A 21,244-nucleotide genomic window follows, 5' to 3' on the forward strand; every position below is an offset into this window, starting at 1 on the left:
CGCCTCTGACTCCCCAGTTCTCCCGGCGAGACAGTCAGTGGAGGGGCACGTGGTTAAGTGGAAGCGGAGCCCGCTCGGAGGTTGGGGCTCTTTTGAGCGCGGGCCCTGCGCTCTGCTGTGTGCTCTGCCTGCTCAACAAAGGCTGGAGAGAATATGCAAAGCCCTAGCAGCCCCCAGGGCCGCTGTTGCCCGTCCCCTCCCTCTTCCCCAGTCAACGAAGCAAAGAGTGACGGGGCTAGAAACATGTGGGTGTTCGGATATGGCTCTCTCATCTGGAAGGTGGATTTTCCTTACGAGGACAAGATGGTAGGATACATCACGGGCTACAGCAGGAGGTTCTGGCAAGGCAGCACGGATCACCGTGGAGTGCCGGGCAAGGTGAGCTGCGGTAGGCAGACGGAGCGGAGAAGTGGGGCTATCTCGTTACCCGCTCGGTGCCAGTGAGGCACTGAGAGATGCCAGGACTTGCTCTCTCTTTTAGTTAGGGGGGAGAATTTGTTATCTTCCAGATGGGAGCTGGGTTGGAATCGAACTGGGCCAGAGAAGGAAAAGGCTTGGGGAGGTGGACCTGTGCGACTGACAAGAGCTGACCCGCCAGCCATCCTGTTGGCAGAGGAGCTTGGCAAGTGCCTGCGTGTCCACTGGTCGGATTGATGTTCGTGTGCATAACTGCCGAGGCAGATCGCCCACGTTTGGAGTAAAATAAGCCGAGTGCCAATTTTGTACGGGTGGAGCGATTCCAGAACCCAGGTGCACTTTTCACACGCACAGCCCAGCGCTTATTATTGTTGGAATAATAGAGGAAATGTGTCTTTGTCTCCCACAACTACTTTCTTTGCTTTTAACTTGTCTAACTATACACAGACAAACCTCGAATACTAATATAGTTAACCATGCAACTTGGATGCAATTGTTTTTTTTTCCTTGCCCTTTGGGGAAATGCAGACAGGACAGTGTATCTTGCAGGCAACAAGGAAAAAAACAAAGTTCCCAAGATAGTTTTATTTTTTTAATATGGTTGCACTACACTTCAATGTTTGGGATATCTTCTCTAAATTTATTTATATTTGCCCAGATTCCTTCTGAACACACTATGAAGAGAACTTCAATGGCAAGATTTGATTTTCTGCTAAAAATAAAATTACTGACCTTGCATATCATGTTTAAATCCAAACCCATGGATAATGCTGGCTGTATTCCAACATGCTATACCAAAACAAAAAAATCACATTATGGCTTAAAATGATGGCCTCATTCGCACAACATACTAAGACATAACAGGATTTGTTTAGTTTTAGCTTAGCATGTATAGTTTTATCAGTTATTATTCAGCATATTGGAAATATGAACAGGTGTGATCATCTCCTGAGCAACATATATTTGTTGTTAAAGATCAAAAGTATTGTCTCCCTTTAAAACTGTCTTAAGGTATTTGCCATCAGCAAGTCTTTTAATAGCTGTATCCATTTTGTCCTTGAATGTAATTTGAGGAAAAAAATCAGACTATTTCATAAAATAAATAAACGTGTCACAGATGCGCAGCTCAGTCTTCCATGTTTTCTCTGAATAGGTTACACTAAGCCAAATGAGATTGTCTAGTAAATAAAATAAGATGAAGGAAGTTGTTTCAAATATTTAAAAAGACCAACTTCCACTTACTACATGTGGATTTTGATTGCAAAAGAAGAACATAATGTGCTCTGTGTAGTGAGATGAGCTGTGCATTCAGTATTTTAAAATCTTCTGAAATGGGAAGCTATAATCTTGGATTTTTAGCTTACTGTGCTGTGCAATTCATTCCTGTGTGTGGAGGGTTTCTGTATATTTGGGGAAACAATTTACAACTTTCTGAAGTGATACTATAACGGAATGGCAGACCACAATTCTTCTAGAATTAGCAGTCAAGCAGTGTTCCAAGATTTCCAGGGTAGAATGTGGGTTTGCACTTTATGTTCTCAGTGAATGTCCTTTTGTTTGAATAAGTGTTAATTTTTCCATATTTCAATTGAGAGCCCTAGGATGTTTAACTTTTTGACTGCATTTATCTATAGAGTTTACTAATCAACTGATAAATTCAGATTACATTTCATTTAAAATGAATATGTGAGCAACATTAAAACTCGTGAAAAATTAGTTGGAATTGGGTGGTCAATTAATTTAAATAAATGTCATTGCATAAGATAATAATTTTGTCTCTACCTCATTTTTACTGCTTCAGTTCCCATTACTCTTTTTATATAAATGTATCAATAATATGAGCCCAAAGTTCGTTCACTAAAAACATCCTAGTTTGTAACCATTGCATCCTTACCAAGAAATAAGTGTCAATGAATTCAGTGGCACATTAGAATGGTCACAATTTCTGCACCCATTCTGATTTATGATTGTTGTTGAAACGATGTTAACTTCTGATTATATTAAATAATTGTAAGCAAATACAAAAGTAGCTGTTAATTTTCCAATTTTTTTACTTCTTTACCAGTCTGGAATTGATAAGAAAATTCTGATTAAATGAACATCCTTCAGTATCTTTTTTGGACAGAACAAAACGAGGAAAAATCTAAGAACTGTAAGAACTAAGAATCAGTAAAGAACTGATTTGGTCTTGTAGGTAAGGCTCCAGGTTTCGTCTAGTAGGTAAGGCTCCAGGCCTTACAGCCAGAAGACTGTGATTTCTAGTCCCACCTTGAACATGAAGGCTGATTAGGTGAATTTGGGCCAGGATCCTGCACTTGCAAAAAGATGCTAGGAAGGAAAAAAAGAAGAGAAAGTACATGAATCTTTTAGAGCTCTCCATAATCCTGCAACACTATGACTTACAATGACCTCAGAGTTCATGTAAGCCCATCAATAAAACAAACATTTTATGTCATCATCAGAATGTTGCTCACAGTCCCGGTTTGTGTAAACATGCTCAAATTTGTAATCATAAGAAAAAGTGTTGTTGATGTTCATGAGACTAGAATGGCCTCCATCAATTCACAGTCAGGTAGTGTACAAATTGAGAAAATGCAACATGACTATTACTCCCAAGACTGATCATCCAACACAAAATTTCCCAAGAGCAAAGCTTACAATTTTCTGGGAGATCACAAAGAGACCAGAGAACAGCAAAGAATCAAGCTGTTCTTGCACTGAACTTGTACTGATGTCAGTGTTCATGACTACCATAAGATACACACTGAAGAAGAATATCTGAATGGAAGGTTATCAAAGAAGAACTTTGGAACTGGTTTCCCAAAAAAACCTCAATGCCACAGGTTTCAAGTTTGCCAAAGATGTTCCAGCAGGCTTCTGGAACATGGTTCTGTGGACAGACTGAGATAAAAATAGGACTTTGGATATTAATTAGAAATTTTATTTTTGAAGGAAGTAAAATATTGAATTCCAGTAAAAGTAATTCATTGTAAGAATAGTGATGGGAATTTTCATGGATTGGAGCTGTTTTTCAGCCTTATGACTCTGGCAATTCATAATTAGGGAGGAAATAGTTAATTTTACTGTTGGAAGGAGACTGCTGGGTGTTTACAACAGTTAGCCTAACTGAAAATATATCTGACCTAAAACAAATTCTTCTAAGACAACTCCAAACTATCAATGAAACAAAGCTGTTACGTAGAGGGAAAAGGGCCAAAATACTTGCAAATCAAAGTGCAGGATTGGTCAAAAAGTACATAAAGTATTTGTTGAATCTAATCTAATAAATCTTAGATGAAGTTTAAAGCACATTGCAGCTCATAGTACGGCAGGAGTATGGATAGTTCTGAAATGTTTACAAACTGACTTGTAGTATAACCAAGACAAGGACGTGTTGCCCAGTATGCATCCTTTCCCTGTTTTTTATTGGTTTTATTTGTTATTTTATTCCTTCCATTTTTAATACAGATACTATTTCATAGTGGCTGCATCTGAACATTACATTGAAATAGAACCCTTAAGACAGAATTGATCCAGAATGCAGTGGCATACAAAGATTTGGACATCCCATGCAGTGTTGGGATTCAATTTTTTTTACTACCGGTTCTATGGGTGTGGCTTGTGGGCATGGCATAGCTTGGTGGGATGTCTTGGTGGGAGTGGCAGGGGAAGGATACGGTAAAATCTTCATTCCCACCCCACTCCAGGGGAAGGATACTGTAAAATCTCCATTCCCTCCCAATCAGCTGGGACTCAGGAGGCAGACAATAGATGGGGGTGGAGCCAGTCAGAGTTCATATTTACCGGTTCTCCGAACTACTCAAAATTTCCGCTACCTGTTCTCCAGAACTGGTCAGAACCTGCTGAATACCACTCTGATCCCATGGTTTGCCCATGGTACTCTGATGCTATGCAAGATATACTATCTTCAATTTTCTTTTTGACTGCCATTTAAGTTTCTTATTATCGCCTTTAAATCCCTGAATGGCATGGGGCCAGATTATTTGTGGGACCACTTGAAGCTATATGTCTTCTCCATCAGATCAGATAGAATGGGCTTGCTCCAGGTTCCTTCTCTTAAATGTTGCCATCTGGCAGGATTAAAGTAGTCTGCCTTCTTGGTAGTAGCTCCTGCCCTTTGGAACAACCTTCCCTCGGAGATCCAGAAAAGCCAATTGGTTTTTTTCATTTTTCCAACAAAGTTGGGATAGCATCTGGCTGGAGCCTGATAAAGTTGTTGGTAGATATAAGGAGTGTTTTTTTTAGGGCTACTGCATGTTTTTACACTGGTTCAGGGGGGGGGGGGGTTGTGTTTGTAAACTGCCCACCATTATGCTGTATAAAATAAGATGCTATATAAATTTATAAAATAAATAAATAAGTCTGTATAGCATATGAGTAATATGTGGTACAGATAATTCCCACAGACCACCAGGGATAAATCATTCTGAAAGTTCTGCATACGATTTGTATGGAGTTGTGCGCAAACCAATAATTTTCACATGTTTCTGTCCTATTACAATCCAGAAACATGGAAGTATGACTCTCAATCAAACTACTGAGTTATATCAACAGAAATGTATTACTATTCATTTTTATATGCTACCCATAGGAATTAGATTGCCCAAAAACCTTTTCGTTTGAACCAAAATTCTGGGGAGTTAAAGCAAGCAAGCAGCATGGACTAACAACCTGCTTCATATTGTTAAACAGAATTTTAAATAGCTGATTTCAAGCACCGCCAGGATGCACTGGATTTCACTCTTCTAAGTAATTTGATATTATAAGAAAATTGGTTGTGTTGGTCTAGATTATTTGTTAATGTGTGGGAAATTTTTAAATATATTTTGTCAAATTTGAAAATGTTTGTTTTTATGTAAGTAAAAACATGCTTAATCATTCCTGTTTAAGCATAAAAACAGATTTTTTGGAACCACAACTACTAATTTCCTCAAAATGAAGGATTTTAGTTATTAATGCAGATATCTGTATAATTATAAAAATATGCTGTTCGTTGCCTACTAAAGCCCACTGATGTATACTTTTCCAACTTTCAGGGAATTCTCAGAAAACCGTATTTTGAATTTGTAGGCTAAATAAAGGACTCATAATAAGCTATGGTCTAGTTATTATTTGAAAATGCTTTTCAGAAAGCATTGCCTGCCATGGGTTAATAACAATATATATGAATTAAGATTAAAACAAGTAAAGCCTTTCCTATTTTATATTTCATAAAAAATAAAAATATTTGAACAAAAATATTAAATTTTACAGTACTTTGAAACCCAGTGTGCCTCTCGCTATACAAGGATTATAGAGCTTATAAAATTCTAAATAGTATTTGTGGAGCAGAGGAAACAATGGAGTTTAGAAACATCCAGCAATCTAGGAGAATGGCATTGACAAGGCAAGGCTATGTTATTTACTGCTGTATATGCAGCAGATTTGTCAGTCATCAGAAATACTGACTGACTTCAACATAAATGAGCCAATACTTAAAAATAATTGGCATTCTTCTGGGATTAGACAATATGCAACAACATTAATATTCGGTGGAGCTTATACCTTTCAAATAATATTGTTTGCTTTTTATGCAAATTCACCTCCAGTCTGAAATCCTTCCAACAAATTTTGAAAATTTATTTAAAAGTATAAATTTCTGAACATTTGTTGAAAAAATAACTTAACTTAGTTATCGATTAATGTCTAGATTGCAAACAATTCTGTCTTTTTAAAAGAGTTCAGAGAAATAGTAATGACAAATCAACTTGAATACAGATTCGTATATGAATTCAGACTAAGAGGTAGCACTTTAGCCTAGGCCTTTCAAAAAGTTTTTAACTAAGATAACATGATGCCAATTTTCCCACAGCTGTTATTTTAAAGGAACTATAGGAAAGCCCCATATGAAAGCAGATATTGCCCCTGTGACTTGGGTGCTATAGAAACCACAGCCCATGTTATTTTGTATTGTCAGTTCTACACAGAAATTCATTACCAGTTGATTACCCCTTTTTACATACATTTCCAAGGCATTCTAATATTTTCATTTGTATTATCTATTAAACAATTAAATTTATTTCTGTAACCATAGAAAAATTTTGCTACAGTATGTATAAGCTTTGCCTATAAATGGTTTTCAACAATTATTGAAGTTAAGGGATAATTTTGCTTTATTTTATAGAATGTTTTTATTAGTAAATGGCCAATATAAAGTTTCTATCTGTCAGTACCAATTTCCTAGCTATTAGATACCAGATGGCCTCATCTTAACAGAGTTAGATAACTGAGCACAAAGATCCCATTTGTGGTAGAGAGGACACTTCATCCTTACACCTGTACAAATGTGGTCATTCTTATGCAAACATGAATACATTTCTAAGGCCAAATCTCATTTTTCAAATTTATTAAACAAACTTACAGGACAACCAAACTCACATCTAGGTGACTCCAAGAGACTTACAACATTAAAAAACAGAAATATAAAAATACATCCCCCCCCCCCCGGTGACAGCAGAACATAATCAAATTAACCATGATTGGCTCCTGTAGATGATCAGGTGAGCCTGAGGATGGGGTCAAACACATAATCTGGAATGTCTACACCCCCATAAGAGACCCTGAAGTCTGTTAACTCTTATGTGGAGCCGATTCACCTTGACTGTTAATAGATCAAATTCTTAGGTATAGGTAGCATAAAATAAACTTGTAGCATTTTGAACTCTATCCTGGTTCCCAATTTCTTGTATCTGACAGCTTCAGCTTCATTTGGGGTCCCCAGACCCTTGCCTTTTGGAAAAGCAACAGGATAGAGGGCCAGCCATACGTCAACAGCAAAGGTATTCTATAGAGAGGTTACCACCACTGAGAAGACCTTTTTCATGGTCCCACCAGATGTACGTCCCCAACTGATGAGACCCATAACATATCCTGTCTTTCTGCCCTTGTAGGCTAGGTGGATGTAATAGAGGAGAGGTGGTCCTTCAAAAAATCCAAGTCACGTAATACTTTAAAAGTGATAGCCAGCACCTTGAATTGTATCTGGGAGCATATTGGCAGCCACTGCAACTCATACAAGAGAGATGACACATGCAGAGCTTTGGGCTTGCATAAAACTGTTCAGGCCACTGCATTCTGAATGAAATGAAGCTCCTGGATACTGTACTATGTAAACCCCATTACAACAGTCCAGATGGGTGATAACCAAGGCATGGGTGACTATAAGAAGGGCATGTTGGTCACAGTTGTGCAGAGACTGCCATCAGCTCCTCAACAAGAGTCATGAGTCTAGAAGAACTCCCAAATTATGTAATGGGACAGTATAGGGCAGTGCAACCCCATCCACAACCAACGATGGCAATACTTCAAGAGCCAAAGAGCCCCTAAGCCAGAGCCAGTCTGTCTTGCCAGGATTTAGATTTAGCCTGCTGCTCCCTATCCAGACCTCAACAGCCTCCAAGCAAATCTCATCACTCATATGACTTTATTGATGATTACAAGTACACAATGGAGACAATCCTAGTAGTTATGGGCTAGGGGCAAAATTAAAATTTTGAAAGCATAGTGGAAGGTGGATTCAGAACATAGCTGTCATAGTACTGTGTGCATAGCCAAACTCACAACACTCATTTCCCAGTAAGATATATGTGTGACTCAAAGACTACATGATTCTAGAAGCTTGTGCTTTGTAGCATGCCAGCTTCCTGCTTTTACTATCACCAACATTTTCATCTTTTTTTTAAAAAAAACTCAGATAAAATAGAGAATCTAGCAAGTGCCTAGGGAGAAATTTGTGAATAGAAAAACTTTTAACTGGTACAAAATGCAGCTTTTTATTTATTTTTATTTAAATTTTATTTATTTATGTCCAACATGTATTATTTTTATAAACAACTTAAGGAAGCAAATATACTTAATACTCCTTCATCCTCCTATTTTCCCTACAATAATCCTGTGAGGTGGATTGGGCTGAGAGAGAGTGACTGGTCCAAAATTATCCAGCTACTTTTCATACCTAAAACAGCACTATAAGTCTTGGTTTTTAGCCTGGTACCTTAACCACTAGGACAACTGGCTCATTATCATACATCTATATTATAGAAGCTACAACAGTTGCCAGTTTATTTCTGGATGCAATTCATTATGCTGTAAGAATTATTAATTATTACATTAATAATTAATTATTGCAGTTATAACAATAAGAGTTAAAGATGAGGGACCTTGATATCTATGAAATCATTTGGGAGCTCCAAGTAGAATCTGCCTCTACAAGGCAAATAGAAGAAGCACAGTTAGAATATTCATACATCCCCAAAAATGTCTATAGAAGGGACTTCAAAAAAACCATTCTCTCCTGGATCTCTCCATTTATAGAAGTAACTGTCTTCTAAAATAAGATAAGCATCTTGATATTTCAAAGTCTCTGAAAATATTTAACAGGCATTTAAGGGCTAAAGAACCAATGATAAATGTGCCTGAGAAACATATGGGCACTGCTTATTGGTTTGTTATTACTACTGAGGTGAATTATTTTGCTTGGTTAAACCAGCCTAAAAGCACACGAAACACTTGTACATAAATAAAATGATTACAAATGGATTTATGTTACGATCTGCAGTCTTATCAAATATAAGCTCCTCAGCCAGCAAATATACCTTCACTGACAGAATTCAAATACTTTTAAAATTATATTTCATTTATTTAATGATCTGTGGTTTGGATTTTTGTTTAAAAAAAACTTTACTTTTGTACTGGCTGAGAAATTTTTACTGATTTTTTGTTTGTTTTGTTTTTAAATTTTAGCCTGGAAGAGTTGTGACACTTATTGAAGATCCTGAGGTACAGTAGTTGTATTTTTACATATTCTATAAATACGTTTTGTCCTCAATAGTAGAATGTAGCATCTGCCTTCCTAATTCTGATAGAAAACTAGAATTTTAACCTGTAATCTTATACACATCAATTGAGATATAAATTCAGACACAATGTAAATTACTACAAAGTAAATATGCATAGAATTTCAATTGTTATCATTTCTCTCCAAAGATATGAAGAAGGAAGTTCAAAGTGATGGTTCAGGAACTATCTTGAGCCTAATACGTATCAAATTGACATTTTTCATAGACAAAATACTTGTTCCTACAGAAAAACAGCCAAAATAGTATAGTGCAGTGATGGCGAACCTATGGCACGCGTGCCACAGGTGGCACGCGGAGCCATTTGTCAGGGCACGCGAGGCGCTGCCCTGTCAGCTGAGTTCACCTTTTTTAAAAGCCATTTTTCGCCCTCCCCAGGCTCCAGAGGCCCTCCGGAGGCTTCATGAGCTTCCCTGAAGCCTCCGGAGCGCAAAAAAAACGGCCCTATGGGCAAACTGGAAGTTCGGGAATGCACTTCCGGTTTGCTCTGAGGGTCGTTTTGAGTGCTCCGAAGGCTTCAGGGAAGCCTCTTAACGGTCCCTGAAGCCTCCGGAGTGCTTAAAACGACCTTCCGATACTTCTGGTTTGCTCGGAGGGTCGTTTTAAGCACTCAGGAGGCTTCAGGGAAGCCTCCTGAAGGTCCCTGAAGCCTCCGGAGGGCTTCCCGGGGGGCGGGGGAAGCTGTTTTCGCCCTCCCCATGTTCCTATAAAGCCCCTGGGGAGGGCGAAAAAGCATGCAAAAATGGGGTGGTCGCGCCTGTAGTGCGCGGATGCGCACTGGGGGTGGTCGTGCATCGCATTATGGGTGCGGCACACCTGCACACGACTCCCCTGCGCTCCTCCCATTTATGGCACGTGAGCCAAAAAAGGTTCGCCATCACTGGTATAGTGTTTAGAGACCATTCACTTGAAGAAACTAGTTCCATTTTCCTGAAAAAAAATTCTTAATATATATAATACTAGTTTCAAATAAGTTGATTCCTGTTCACCTTTAAGATCTCTTTTTTTCTTTCCTGCCCCATGTCCATTCAACTTTTATAGGTAGTCCTCAGTTGCTGTTGTAAGTTGTGCTAGTATTAAGCAACAACAACATAACTACACCTGATTTTATGACCTTTTTTGCAACAGTTGTTAAATGCAGCAATTGTAAAGTGTTAAGTGGCCACTGTAGTCATTAAGCATTGTCTTCAATCGGCATATTTTGTGGGAAACCAGAAGCAAAGCTAGTTTCCAGCAAAAATAGTCATAAATCGTGATCATGTGACTGAAGGATACTGCAATCAGCTGTAAATGTCGGCTGGTTGCCAAGTGCCAAAAATGCAGGCATGTGACCATGGATGAGGGTGGCCATTGAAACTTCAAATCCAAGCTGTAAGTATCTTTTTGGGGATCCATTTTAACTTTGAACAGTTGCAAATCAACTTAACAACAGTTCATTTAATGAAAATTCAGAGTTACAACAGCACTGAAAAAAGTGACTTAAAAGTTTTTCACACATGACCACTGAGGAATCCCCATGGTCGTGTGATCAAAATTCAGATGCTTGGCAACCGATTCATATTTATGACTGTTGCAGAGTCCCAAGATTGCCTTTTGTGATCTTCCAACGAGGAAAAACAATGGGGAAACCTGTTTCAGTTAACAACCATGTTACTAATTTAAGAATTGGAGTGATTCACTTAACTGTGGCAAGGAAAGTCATAAAATGGGGCAAACCTCACTTAATACATGTCTCACTTAGCAACAGAAATTTTGGGCTCAATTGTAGTTGTAAGTTGAGGACTATCTGTACTGAAGGGTGCATTAAGACTTCTGAAAAATAGCTTAGAATTAATTTATATATAAGAAAGTAATTCTAACAATACTGTCTATCAAACACAAATGAACTCCCTTCATTTCCATACCTCCATACCCTTTAAACTGTGTGACAGTTACAAGAAACTGTACTGCAATTAGTAGTCTAACAGTTATTTTAAACATTTAAACAAAAGGGTTCAGTACCTCATTTTAGCATCTCCTTATTCTCTATTTATACTTGTTAAGGTACAGGTAGACCTTACTTAATGGCCATATATTGACACCAGAATTTCTGACTTCAATTGGCCTACCCACTTATTTTCCTCCATGTCTTCCCAAATACATCCTGATTCTCCTTTTAGAAATTAAAAAATAATCTATGAAGCAATGAAGATTTGGCTGTAACCTAAATTCATAAAATTAGAAGAAAGGCAAATGACTCTCTAGAAAATTCTTTATAAACTTAGAGCCTGTGATTACTACATTTACAGATAGTCCTCAACTTATGACTGGTCAGTGACCTTTGAAAGTTATGATGGACCTAGCAGCAGTCATTTACAACCCAAATTCAGAGTTTCAACAATCCCACCCAACCCTACAGTCACATGACAACTTTGGGTGCTTGCAATCAGGTCACATTTATCGCTATTTGCAGTGCCATGCAGTCATATGACCACATTTTATGACAGTTTTGCCAAAAACTAGCATTTATTTCAAATTTTTAGCAAAACCATTGGTTCACATAATCACTGCAGCATTAACTTTATAACTACTGTGAAAGACTGGATAAAAATCACAAAATGCAAAAACCTGCAAATAAAATGACTGGCAAAAGAAAACAAATATAGTTCCAATTGCACCCTCGGGTGCAATCCCAAAACACTTGGAGCACCACTTGAAAAGCATTGGCATTGTCAAAATCCCCATTAGTCAATTGCAACAGGCAGCTTTATTTGGAACAGCTTACATCCTGCAATGATATCTTTAACACTACAAATAACATTTCCCTCCCTGCTCCAGTGAGCTGGGTAATTAAGAAATATGAAACATAAACAAACAATTGCCTAACCCGGAACCTTGGGAAGGACTCAGTGAGTGGAGAAAAGTACCAAATCCAATATAAACATCTAGTTGACTGTGAAATGAGCTATAATAATAATTCAATAATAATTCAAAGTTGCCACTGCAGCAGCTGTAACTTCAGGGAACAGCCATAACTACCATTCACTGCTGTTGAAAGTTCAGTTGCTGAGCAAATGGTTGTTCAGTACTACATGTATTGAGATGCTGCTATAAAAGATAATTTAACTTTCAAACAACCTTACTATTAGTTTTACAGAGTAGATATGAAAAAAAATTAAAGAATATATATGCTCCAATGGTGGGTTTCCATTTTTTTTACTACCAATTTGCTCAAGCATGCACGTAACACTTCTGCGCATGCATCTGGGTGTAGGTAGAGCCTTCCCCCGTCGCTACTACTGGTTCGCCCAATCCAGGCCGAACCGGGAGCAACCCACGTCTGATATGCTCCCTATAATGTCTAGTTCCACTTATGGATCTTATGTTTTCAGGATTGGAGAAAGCAATGATGAGATACATTGCAGCCTGAAAAATAAGCTGTCAAGACACATCCTGTGCCAAATTCACCCTCTTAGTGGCATTTTCTTGCTGTTGTATATATGTTCAGTATTTGTGTTGGACTCTTACCATAGGTGAGCAAGAAGTAATATTGAGTTGAATGGTAAAGCAGCTATTTATACTTTTTGACTAGCAAAGAAATTAGTGTCCTGTCCCATATAAACTCAACTTGATTTAAAATATATTTGGTCAGTATTATTCTAAAATAAAATGTTAATAAGGAAATATAGGGAAAAAAACTAAACATTAAGATTGTCTGCTCTCTGAAATGCTGGTTCTTTAGAGCATGTTCCATTATATTTCTTCAAATAAAACCTTTAAACTCACAGTTCTGGTGTGTCCTCAATATACTTTTTGCAACTGTAAATGTATCTTTTACTTGAATGATTTCCTTGATTTTTTAAAATTTACCTTCCCAGAATAATTAGCATTATATTTTAACATGTTGCTGAAAACTGCTAACTCTGATTACAATGTTTATATTTTAAAACTTTTTAGAAAATAATGTTTTGTTTATAGTACAAAGAAAATAAACAACTGCTCTCTTTCTATGTCCTGCTGTTAAATACTGCAACACTGATGCTTAAAACTACAGTTTTACACAGCTAGGTACCACTAAACCTACATATTTAAAGTAAATTTGCCTAGGATCAGAAATTAAAAATGTGAACCATGAAAATCTCACTTCTATCCTCAAATCAGCTGCAAACTCACAGGTGAATTAAATTTTCAACTTTGTGTTCTCAAACCTAACGAGCAAAAGTAAAAACTTACAGGGTGTTGCAAAATTATTGCAATATTAATGAAAATACATGTGAAATGTTTTGTAAAGTAAAAACTGAACTAAAGTAAAATAAACTCAGTTTGTATTACTATTATAAATCTTTATTTCTTGTACATTAGGGGTGTTCACACCAAGGACCACTCTTGACTTCTAGATGGTATGCTAGATGGGACCCTGTAAAAAAAAATTAAGTGAAACCAAGATTAAAAAGTGGCTAAGACAAAAATAAAAAATCTTTTTGTCATAGTTTAATTGAGATATTATATACATTACATTAAAATATGTACCATTTACTTATGATGCACTGAGCAGTTTCTCTTAAAAATACAATTGGAGGCAAGTTTTGGAGGGATATGGTCACTGCCTACAGCCCTGAAGCCTCAATTGCGTATATCTTTTCTAAGTAGCATCAGTAATTACTCCCCCAGTATTTATATTTTCTTGAGAATAAATTAAATGTCATGAAAACAAGGAGGTTTGAACACCACTAGTTGTCCTGTAATGCTGCCTAATTTAGATCAGAGTAATGGCAGCTACAGATTTCAACCTTTTGTACTTGACAAGATCAGCAAAATGCAACACAGTGTCTGTCACTGTGAATTCTTCTGTACTTTTCTGGTAAGTTTTTTCATACTGCTGTGCAGTTAGATCCTATTATGTTAGCAGACAGCTTCCTCTATAAGCAAAGAATAGTTTAGCTTGGTTTTTTTTTCTCTTTCTTTCCCCAGCATTTGTATTGCAAAACAAACTCCAATCATTGCAAACTAGTTATTTCAAATTAATACCCTGTAGTCATCCTAATAGTGCAGAGTTAAAATAACTAGAAATTAGCAATATTTCTAGCTTATCTCTATCAATCTAACTTGCTAAATTAACAGTACTTGTTAGATGAAGTACCTGTACTTCGGAGAGTAGAAAGAGAGTTCTGAACCATAGTAAAACCCTGGAAGAAAACATGGGAAGGGAAGAGAGCCAGTGGAGAATTGGAAACATGGGTTTGAGAATTTGCAGTTCCCTCATTAATATCCTGTTTTCTACTTTTTCATTAAAGAAGTTATGTGCATGCATTACTGACAATAATGGGTTGGAAGAGTGACTTCTGCAACTCTTTGATAGAGTCTGATCTTAGTATGCTTTATTTTTCTGATTGTATTCTTCTCCAGGGTTGTGTGTGGGGTGTTGCATACAAGCTGCCAATAGGACAAGAAGTTGAAGTAAAAGCCTATCTTGATTTTCGAGAGAAGGGTGGATATAGGACTACAACTATTGTCTTCTATCCCAAAGATCCTGCAGTGGAACCTTTTAATGTGCTATTATATATTGGAACCTGTGAAAACCCTAACTACCTCGGACCTGCACCCCTAGAAGAAATTGCCGAACAGATTTTTAATGCAGTTGGTCCTAGTGGAAGAAATACAGAATACCTATTTGAACTTTGCAATTCCCTCAGGGATCTTGTACCAGAAGATGTGGATGAACATGTTTTTACTTTAGAGAAACTGGTAAAAAAACTATTGGAACAAGAGCAAAACAAACCTGTATAACAGTCACTTTGCAAACAGTTTCTTCACTATCAGACTAAGTTTATTCTGTTTATATTGTTTATATAATTTGGAAATTAGCCATCAAAATTTTTAAAAAAATAATTTTCATATTTCATTGAGGCATCACTGTCCTTGAGCAACAGAGATTTTTAAAATGATATTTAAATTTAAGAAGGAACTTTGAATTTCCATAAAGTTTTAAGAATGCTTTTCTGTTCATTTCTCAAATTTGAATAACTTAGGCCTGATTTAAGTTGAAGGGAAACTTTCTTAACTTTAAATTATTAGATTTTGTTTTCCTTTCTAAAAAAAAGTTTTGAACTAGATTCTTCACTTAGGTATGGATGCAGTCCTATGCACAAAAGGAAATCCTTTCAACAAAGAAAGAAATGCATAGGATTGAGTGATGTGTGTTGACATAAATGTCAGTATATTCCTTCAAAAATGTTCCCAATGGGATTTGTGGATTACAGCACAGAGAGAAAAATTCTTTGTACACTTGTTTAGGATTGAGTCCAACATGGTACAAAGTAAATATGTGTAGGATTACATTGTAAATGGCAATTATATCTATATGAAGGACCTGGATTATTTGTACAACTGTTTGAAATGTATTGCATATTATATATTATTTATCATTTAGTTTCACTTGCCCAAATTCAATAATTTATATATAACATTTGCTTAGTGATAAGAGGATCAAAGAGTTACAAATGAAAGGAAACAGCACTTTGCATTCATGATTTCAGTATCTTCAGAGATTATGTATACTGGTACCATAAGGCTTTCTCTCATTTTTCGGAAATAACTGTAATCAGGGAAACAACTTGAATCTAGAGTAAAAAGTATGTAACAAAACTCCTATCCATAATCATTGGGCATTTTTGGAGATAGTCAAATTTGCCCTTATCCCAGTAATTAGAACTCCATTAATTAAAATTCACAATAACCCTTTGTTCAACCTTTACTATGCCAACATGAAGTGGTCACCAATACCTAATGTTATGGTTTCACAACTTCTTGCTTCTAAACACACATAACACATTGAGGTACAAGAACATTTCTTCTTCAATTTTTGTTTTTAGTGACAATCCTTAATTTTTATAAATTTCTATGCATTTGTAAAGCTTTCATTATGAAGACTGCACTTCTCTTTGTACACTCTAATTGGAAAAAAATTGGAAGTATATGGATTATCCAGCCCATTTGAAAAGCAGAGAATCAGCATTTGCAATACAAGAGCACATTTTTGACACTATTCTATACTAATTCCTTTTTGCTTCAAACAGAATCAAACAGAAGAATAGGATTATTGTTTCTATAAGGACTGGCAGAGATCTAGCAAGCATCTAAAGGAATAAGCTCCCTTAGAAGCCAAAGTTCCTCAGAAAATATTGGCACATAACTTGCAGCATAGGTTTTGAACGGAAATTTTCCGCTGCAAATGTCCAAGTCTAGTTATTATCATTAATGAGCATAGTTCTAATTGTACCTGGATAACTTATTATAGTTAACTTAATTATATTTTCTACTAACAAGAATTTGGAAATGCTTGCTAGAATTTTTTATTGCAATGATAAACTTGTCAGTAAACAAAGGAAAATACATGAGTTCCAGTCTATTTCCAATCTCTTAAAGACATATAAAAATATTATAACTCTTCCCATAGACTAGGATTTCAAAAGAAACACTATGGAATGCCTCTTTCATGGCTATAGCTGGCCAGTAAATACCCTTTAAAAATTCTAATTGTGCATCTCTCTCCCATAGTGCTTTGAACTTGATGTTTATTGAAGATTGTATTACATATATCTAGGCAATCTGTCACAATATTTTTGAAACCATGTCAAAGTATTTATTTGAGAGTCCAAATTAAAATTTACACCAGGTAAGCATAAGCTGTTGATTTAGTTTAAATCTAATCAGCCAATTTTATTTGCATCCAGAAGGCCCATAAACAACTTACAAACACAATATAAATTTAAATATTTTACTTACTAAACTGTTTTATCCAATGTCAAATTTAGATTATGTTTCTAAGTAGCTTTTGGGTCTTTTGGCTCTAAATAAAATTGATTGATTTAGTTAAATGTACCTCTTTTTTCAGGATTCTATACTTAGAGTTCAAGGGTAAGTTGCACAGTAAATTGCCGGGACTTCTAAATCTTCTCAACTTCCACTAAAATGGTTATCTGCTGCGTTAACTTGATGATATCATAACAACAAAAAACGTTTCCGTCCCAACTATGCATGTACATCTCACAGTTTCAGTTCTTTTCTTTAAACTTTCAACAAAAGCATAAACTGGTTCTATGTTTCTGTCATTTTCATAATGAAACTTGTATGATTTTGCATTAGTAATACAATAATTATGATTTAAGCCCATATAGTGTTTTTCTTCCTCTGTTTAACAAATACTCGCAAATGTTATGCAGTGTTGTTGTTTGTGTTTTTGAAGGCACTTGTATTCAACAAAGTGTGATAACTAAGTCTGAATCTGAAGGGTATAGATTTAATAAGGAGTTAATCAAGAGATTACACAATGAAAAGGAATTCTGATACAAATTATAAACTGATCTGGTATTTCCAGATTGCAGTAAAATAAATCATATTTAGGTTAAATATAATTCTTATTACATCATTATAAAAACATCTATATAGAAATAGGGCTTAGCTATCATAAAAAAAATTCACTGATTTTTAATTCAATTTTATTGTAATTCAACTACATTATGATTAAGCAGAGCTCAGCAACTAGTAAATGTGAATACTATATAATCAAAGAAATGTTCAACTTTCATTTCCCATGTAGAAACTCATGTTGTGTGTCAAGTACTTTCTTAAAAAATTAAATGGAATTTTAATAAATTTGTAATCCATAAATTGCTGCTCTGAAAAAATATACATACAGTTCCATTGGGCATTCTGAAAATCTTTGGATCCCAGCCATCAACATAAGAGATGCAGTACAGTGGTATAAATATGCAAAAAGTTATAGGTGAAATGTGGTGACTTTTAAGCTTGAAATTAGAAGTATACTGAAAAGCCAGCACCACTCTTAGAAACCTGTTTCAGCATCAGAGGGTGGCTTGTTTTACTAGAAGATAAATACACTTACATATTTTAATGAGTTACAGGTATCCTTCAATTTGTGAAGATTCAGTGACCATTAAAAATTACAATGGCGCTGAATAAAGGGACTTATGACCTACACCCAAACGTATGGCCACTGCAGTGCCTCCGTGGTCATGACATCACACTTCAGACATCCATACAATCAACATCAGGGATGCTGCAATTGTCCCTACTGATCTATCTTCCTCCCATTCACCCCACTGTTTCCCATGAGCCTGCTTCCCATCTTGCTGGATCCCACACCCCACCATGCACTTACCTCTATCAAAGATTGCCTTTCCTGAAGAAAAATAGCGGATGCATCATGCAGCCTTCTTATATAAAACTGGCTTGGACTCATCTTGGAAATGTGCCATTTTGGGAGTGGCCATAATTCTCAGATCTCAAGAATTGTGGCCACTTCTAAAATGGCACCAATTTCCGGTATGGTACCAGGCAACTTCTGTATAGGTGAATATGGTGGATTCCCTTTCTGAAAGACAATTTCTAGAAGTTGTCATTTGGAAAGAGAATCAGTTGATGTGACACACAGCAATCTCACAGATTGACACTCGCCTACAGAATGACACAAAGTGGCTCTGCAAGAAGGCTGCATGGTCGCATTGGGGTTGGGTACTCTTGGAACGGTAAACTGGAAAAGATAAGTGGAGTGAGACAGGAGAGGATATGCAAGAGTGTGGGACCCAGGGGAGCAGGAAGCTGTGGAAGGAGTGCCTCAAGAAGTGGGGGAGGCCTGATGCAAGCTATATGTGAGCTGGGGAGGTACTGCACTGCAGTCCTGCATTAGGCGTCCCTCACCAGCTATGGCATTGTGTGTTCCAATTAACAGTTACCATGGGGAAAGCAGATATTCTGGCCATAAGCAAGGTGAGCGCATGTAATAGTAATAACTGCAGTAACAAATATAATTCCATGTTTGAGAACTACTTGTATATATTTACAAGAGTATAATTTCTGTTCTAATAGCAGATTGTGAAGAGGAACTAAGAGGTGGTTGATGAGGGTGAAAGATGAGAGTGCAAAAATTGGTTTGAAACTCAACATTAAAAAAAAGGATCATGGCATCTGGTCTCATCACTTCCTGGCAGACAGAAGAAATGGAAGCAGTGAGAGATTTTATTTTCTTGGGCTCCAACATCACTGCAGATGGTGACTGTAGCCATGAAATTAAAAGACTCTTGCTCTTTGGGAGGAAAGCTGTGCCAAAGCTAGGCAGCATATTAAAAAGCAGAGACATCACCTTGCCAACAAAGGTCTGTATATGGTTTTCTCAGTAGTAATGTATGACTATGAGAGTTGGACCATAAGGAAGGCTGAGTGCTGAAGAATTGATGGCTTTGAATTGTGATATTGGAGGAGACTCTTGATTTTCCCCTAGACTGCAAGGAGATCAACTCAGTCTTTGGAAGGACAGATACTGAAACAAGTTCAAATACTTTTGCCACTTAAGAAGAAGAGAGATCCATTGGACCCTGATGTTGGGAAAGATTGAAGGCAAAAGGAGAAGGGGACAGCAGAGGATGAGATGATTAGATAGTGCCGACAATGAATATGAATTTGAGTAAACTCTAGCAGATGGTGGAGGACAGGGGAACTTGCCGTGCTATGGTCCGTGGTATTGTGAAGGGTCTGAGACAATTTAGCGACTCAACAACAAAAATAATTTATGTGGAGAAAAAAGATTGTAGCATGGAGAACAATTGTACATACCGTATTCTAAAGTATCTGCAATATTTCTGAGGGAGAAATCCTAATTAGAAGCAAAAAGGCATTTGTTAGATGTCTACAACTGTGTATTTGATGTCATAAAAATATTCCAAGGAGTGATATTTTCTCCTTTTATACAGTACACTGCAATATGAGCTGCTGTATTATATACTGTTTTGTGCACCTAACAAGGTTCAATAAATAATCACCACCACACCAGAGAAGTACAAAATGTTTCAACTTTAAAACAATTTTAACATCATTGAAAAAATATAATCACAAAATGTATCTGCCATGTTACCACAACTTAATGAAAACAATGTTCTTAATAAGGACTAGTTTGTTAAAGACATACTGAAATATCAATAACTAGCATTCTGTCAAAATGGTCCAATAATGAAGTTATTATTTTAGGATTACGGTAGTTCAAACTTGATAGTTATAAAATAATAGTTTTCAATGCTTGTATGAAGATGCCATCAAAAAATTAATACCAGATAACTGTCAAAGCAAAGTAAATAATATCATTGTGCAATATTTTTCAATGAGATTATGTACCAATTAAATCCTGATGAATTATTTAAAAAGTACATGCATTGTTCACATATTTCTTACAATTATAAACTATAAAGTCAAAAACAACCATATTTGGAACACTTCCAGATTAGTTGAGTAGCATTTGTTGAATTAAATATGGATAAACATTAATATCCGACATGCCATATTTTTATGAGTTGCAGTAGTTGTTGCTACTATGGTACTATTTTCTTATAAATACACGTAATATGTAAATGAGAGTACGCAGATTAGGAGAAAATGTATTTCCTTCTTTAATTTTACTGCATAGATTAATAAAATGCCTTGCAAGAATTAGTGTGGAATGTCATTAGAGTAACAGGTCTAACAGCCATAGTTCCTTGTTTGACCTTATTAGTTCCAAGATGTCTGGGGAGTGCGACTCCTCCATAGCTGTGCCGATTAATCATTATAAATTCAGAGAGTACTAAGTTATGGAAAATCCATATGCATTTCTTCTCTTCTCTCATAATTACTAGCTTTGATACATACATAGTCTAAATTAACAGCAATTTCTAATGCCAAGGGCAGACAAAGCCCTGGTAATAGTTTCAATTAACAGAGAAGAGTTTTCTCATGTTATTATATTTTCTTAATCAAGCAGGTACGGATGGAGATTCTCAGACATCCAAGTCACGGTTGTCCCAAGATGTTTTGCTCCTCATCCATGAAGCTGAAGAAACTTCTTGGGTGAGAAGCGAAATATCTTCAAAGAAAAAATAAAGTCC

The 21,244-nt window shown here is 36.4% G+C and overlaps 1 protein-coding gene across 1 annotated transcript; it reads left to right on the top strand.

Moving 5' to 3' along the window:
* Positions 1 to 90: 90 nt before the first annotated feature.
* On the top strand, positions 91 to 18,734 carry CHAC2 (ChaC glutathione specific gamma-glutamylcyclotransferase 2). The gene is made up of 3 exons (XM_081942788.1): positions 91 to 378; positions 9,220 to 9,255; positions 14,718 to 18,734. The coding sequence occupies exons 1-3, from the start codon at positions 154 to 156 to the stop codon at positions 15,096 to 15,098; spliced, it is 642 nt and encodes a 213-aa protein (XP_081798914.1). The 5' UTR covers positions 91 to 153; the 3' UTR covers positions 15,099 to 18,734.
* The last annotated feature ends 2,510 nt before the right edge of the window (positions 18,735 to 21,244 follow it).

The sequence above is a fragment of the Natrix helvetica genome (genome assembly GCF_964273705.1).
Source record: "Natrix helvetica genome assembly, chromosome: 2".
Classification (NCBI taxonomy): domain Eukaryota; kingdom Metazoa; phylum Chordata; class Lepidosauria; order Squamata; family Natricidae; genus Natrix; species Natrix helvetica.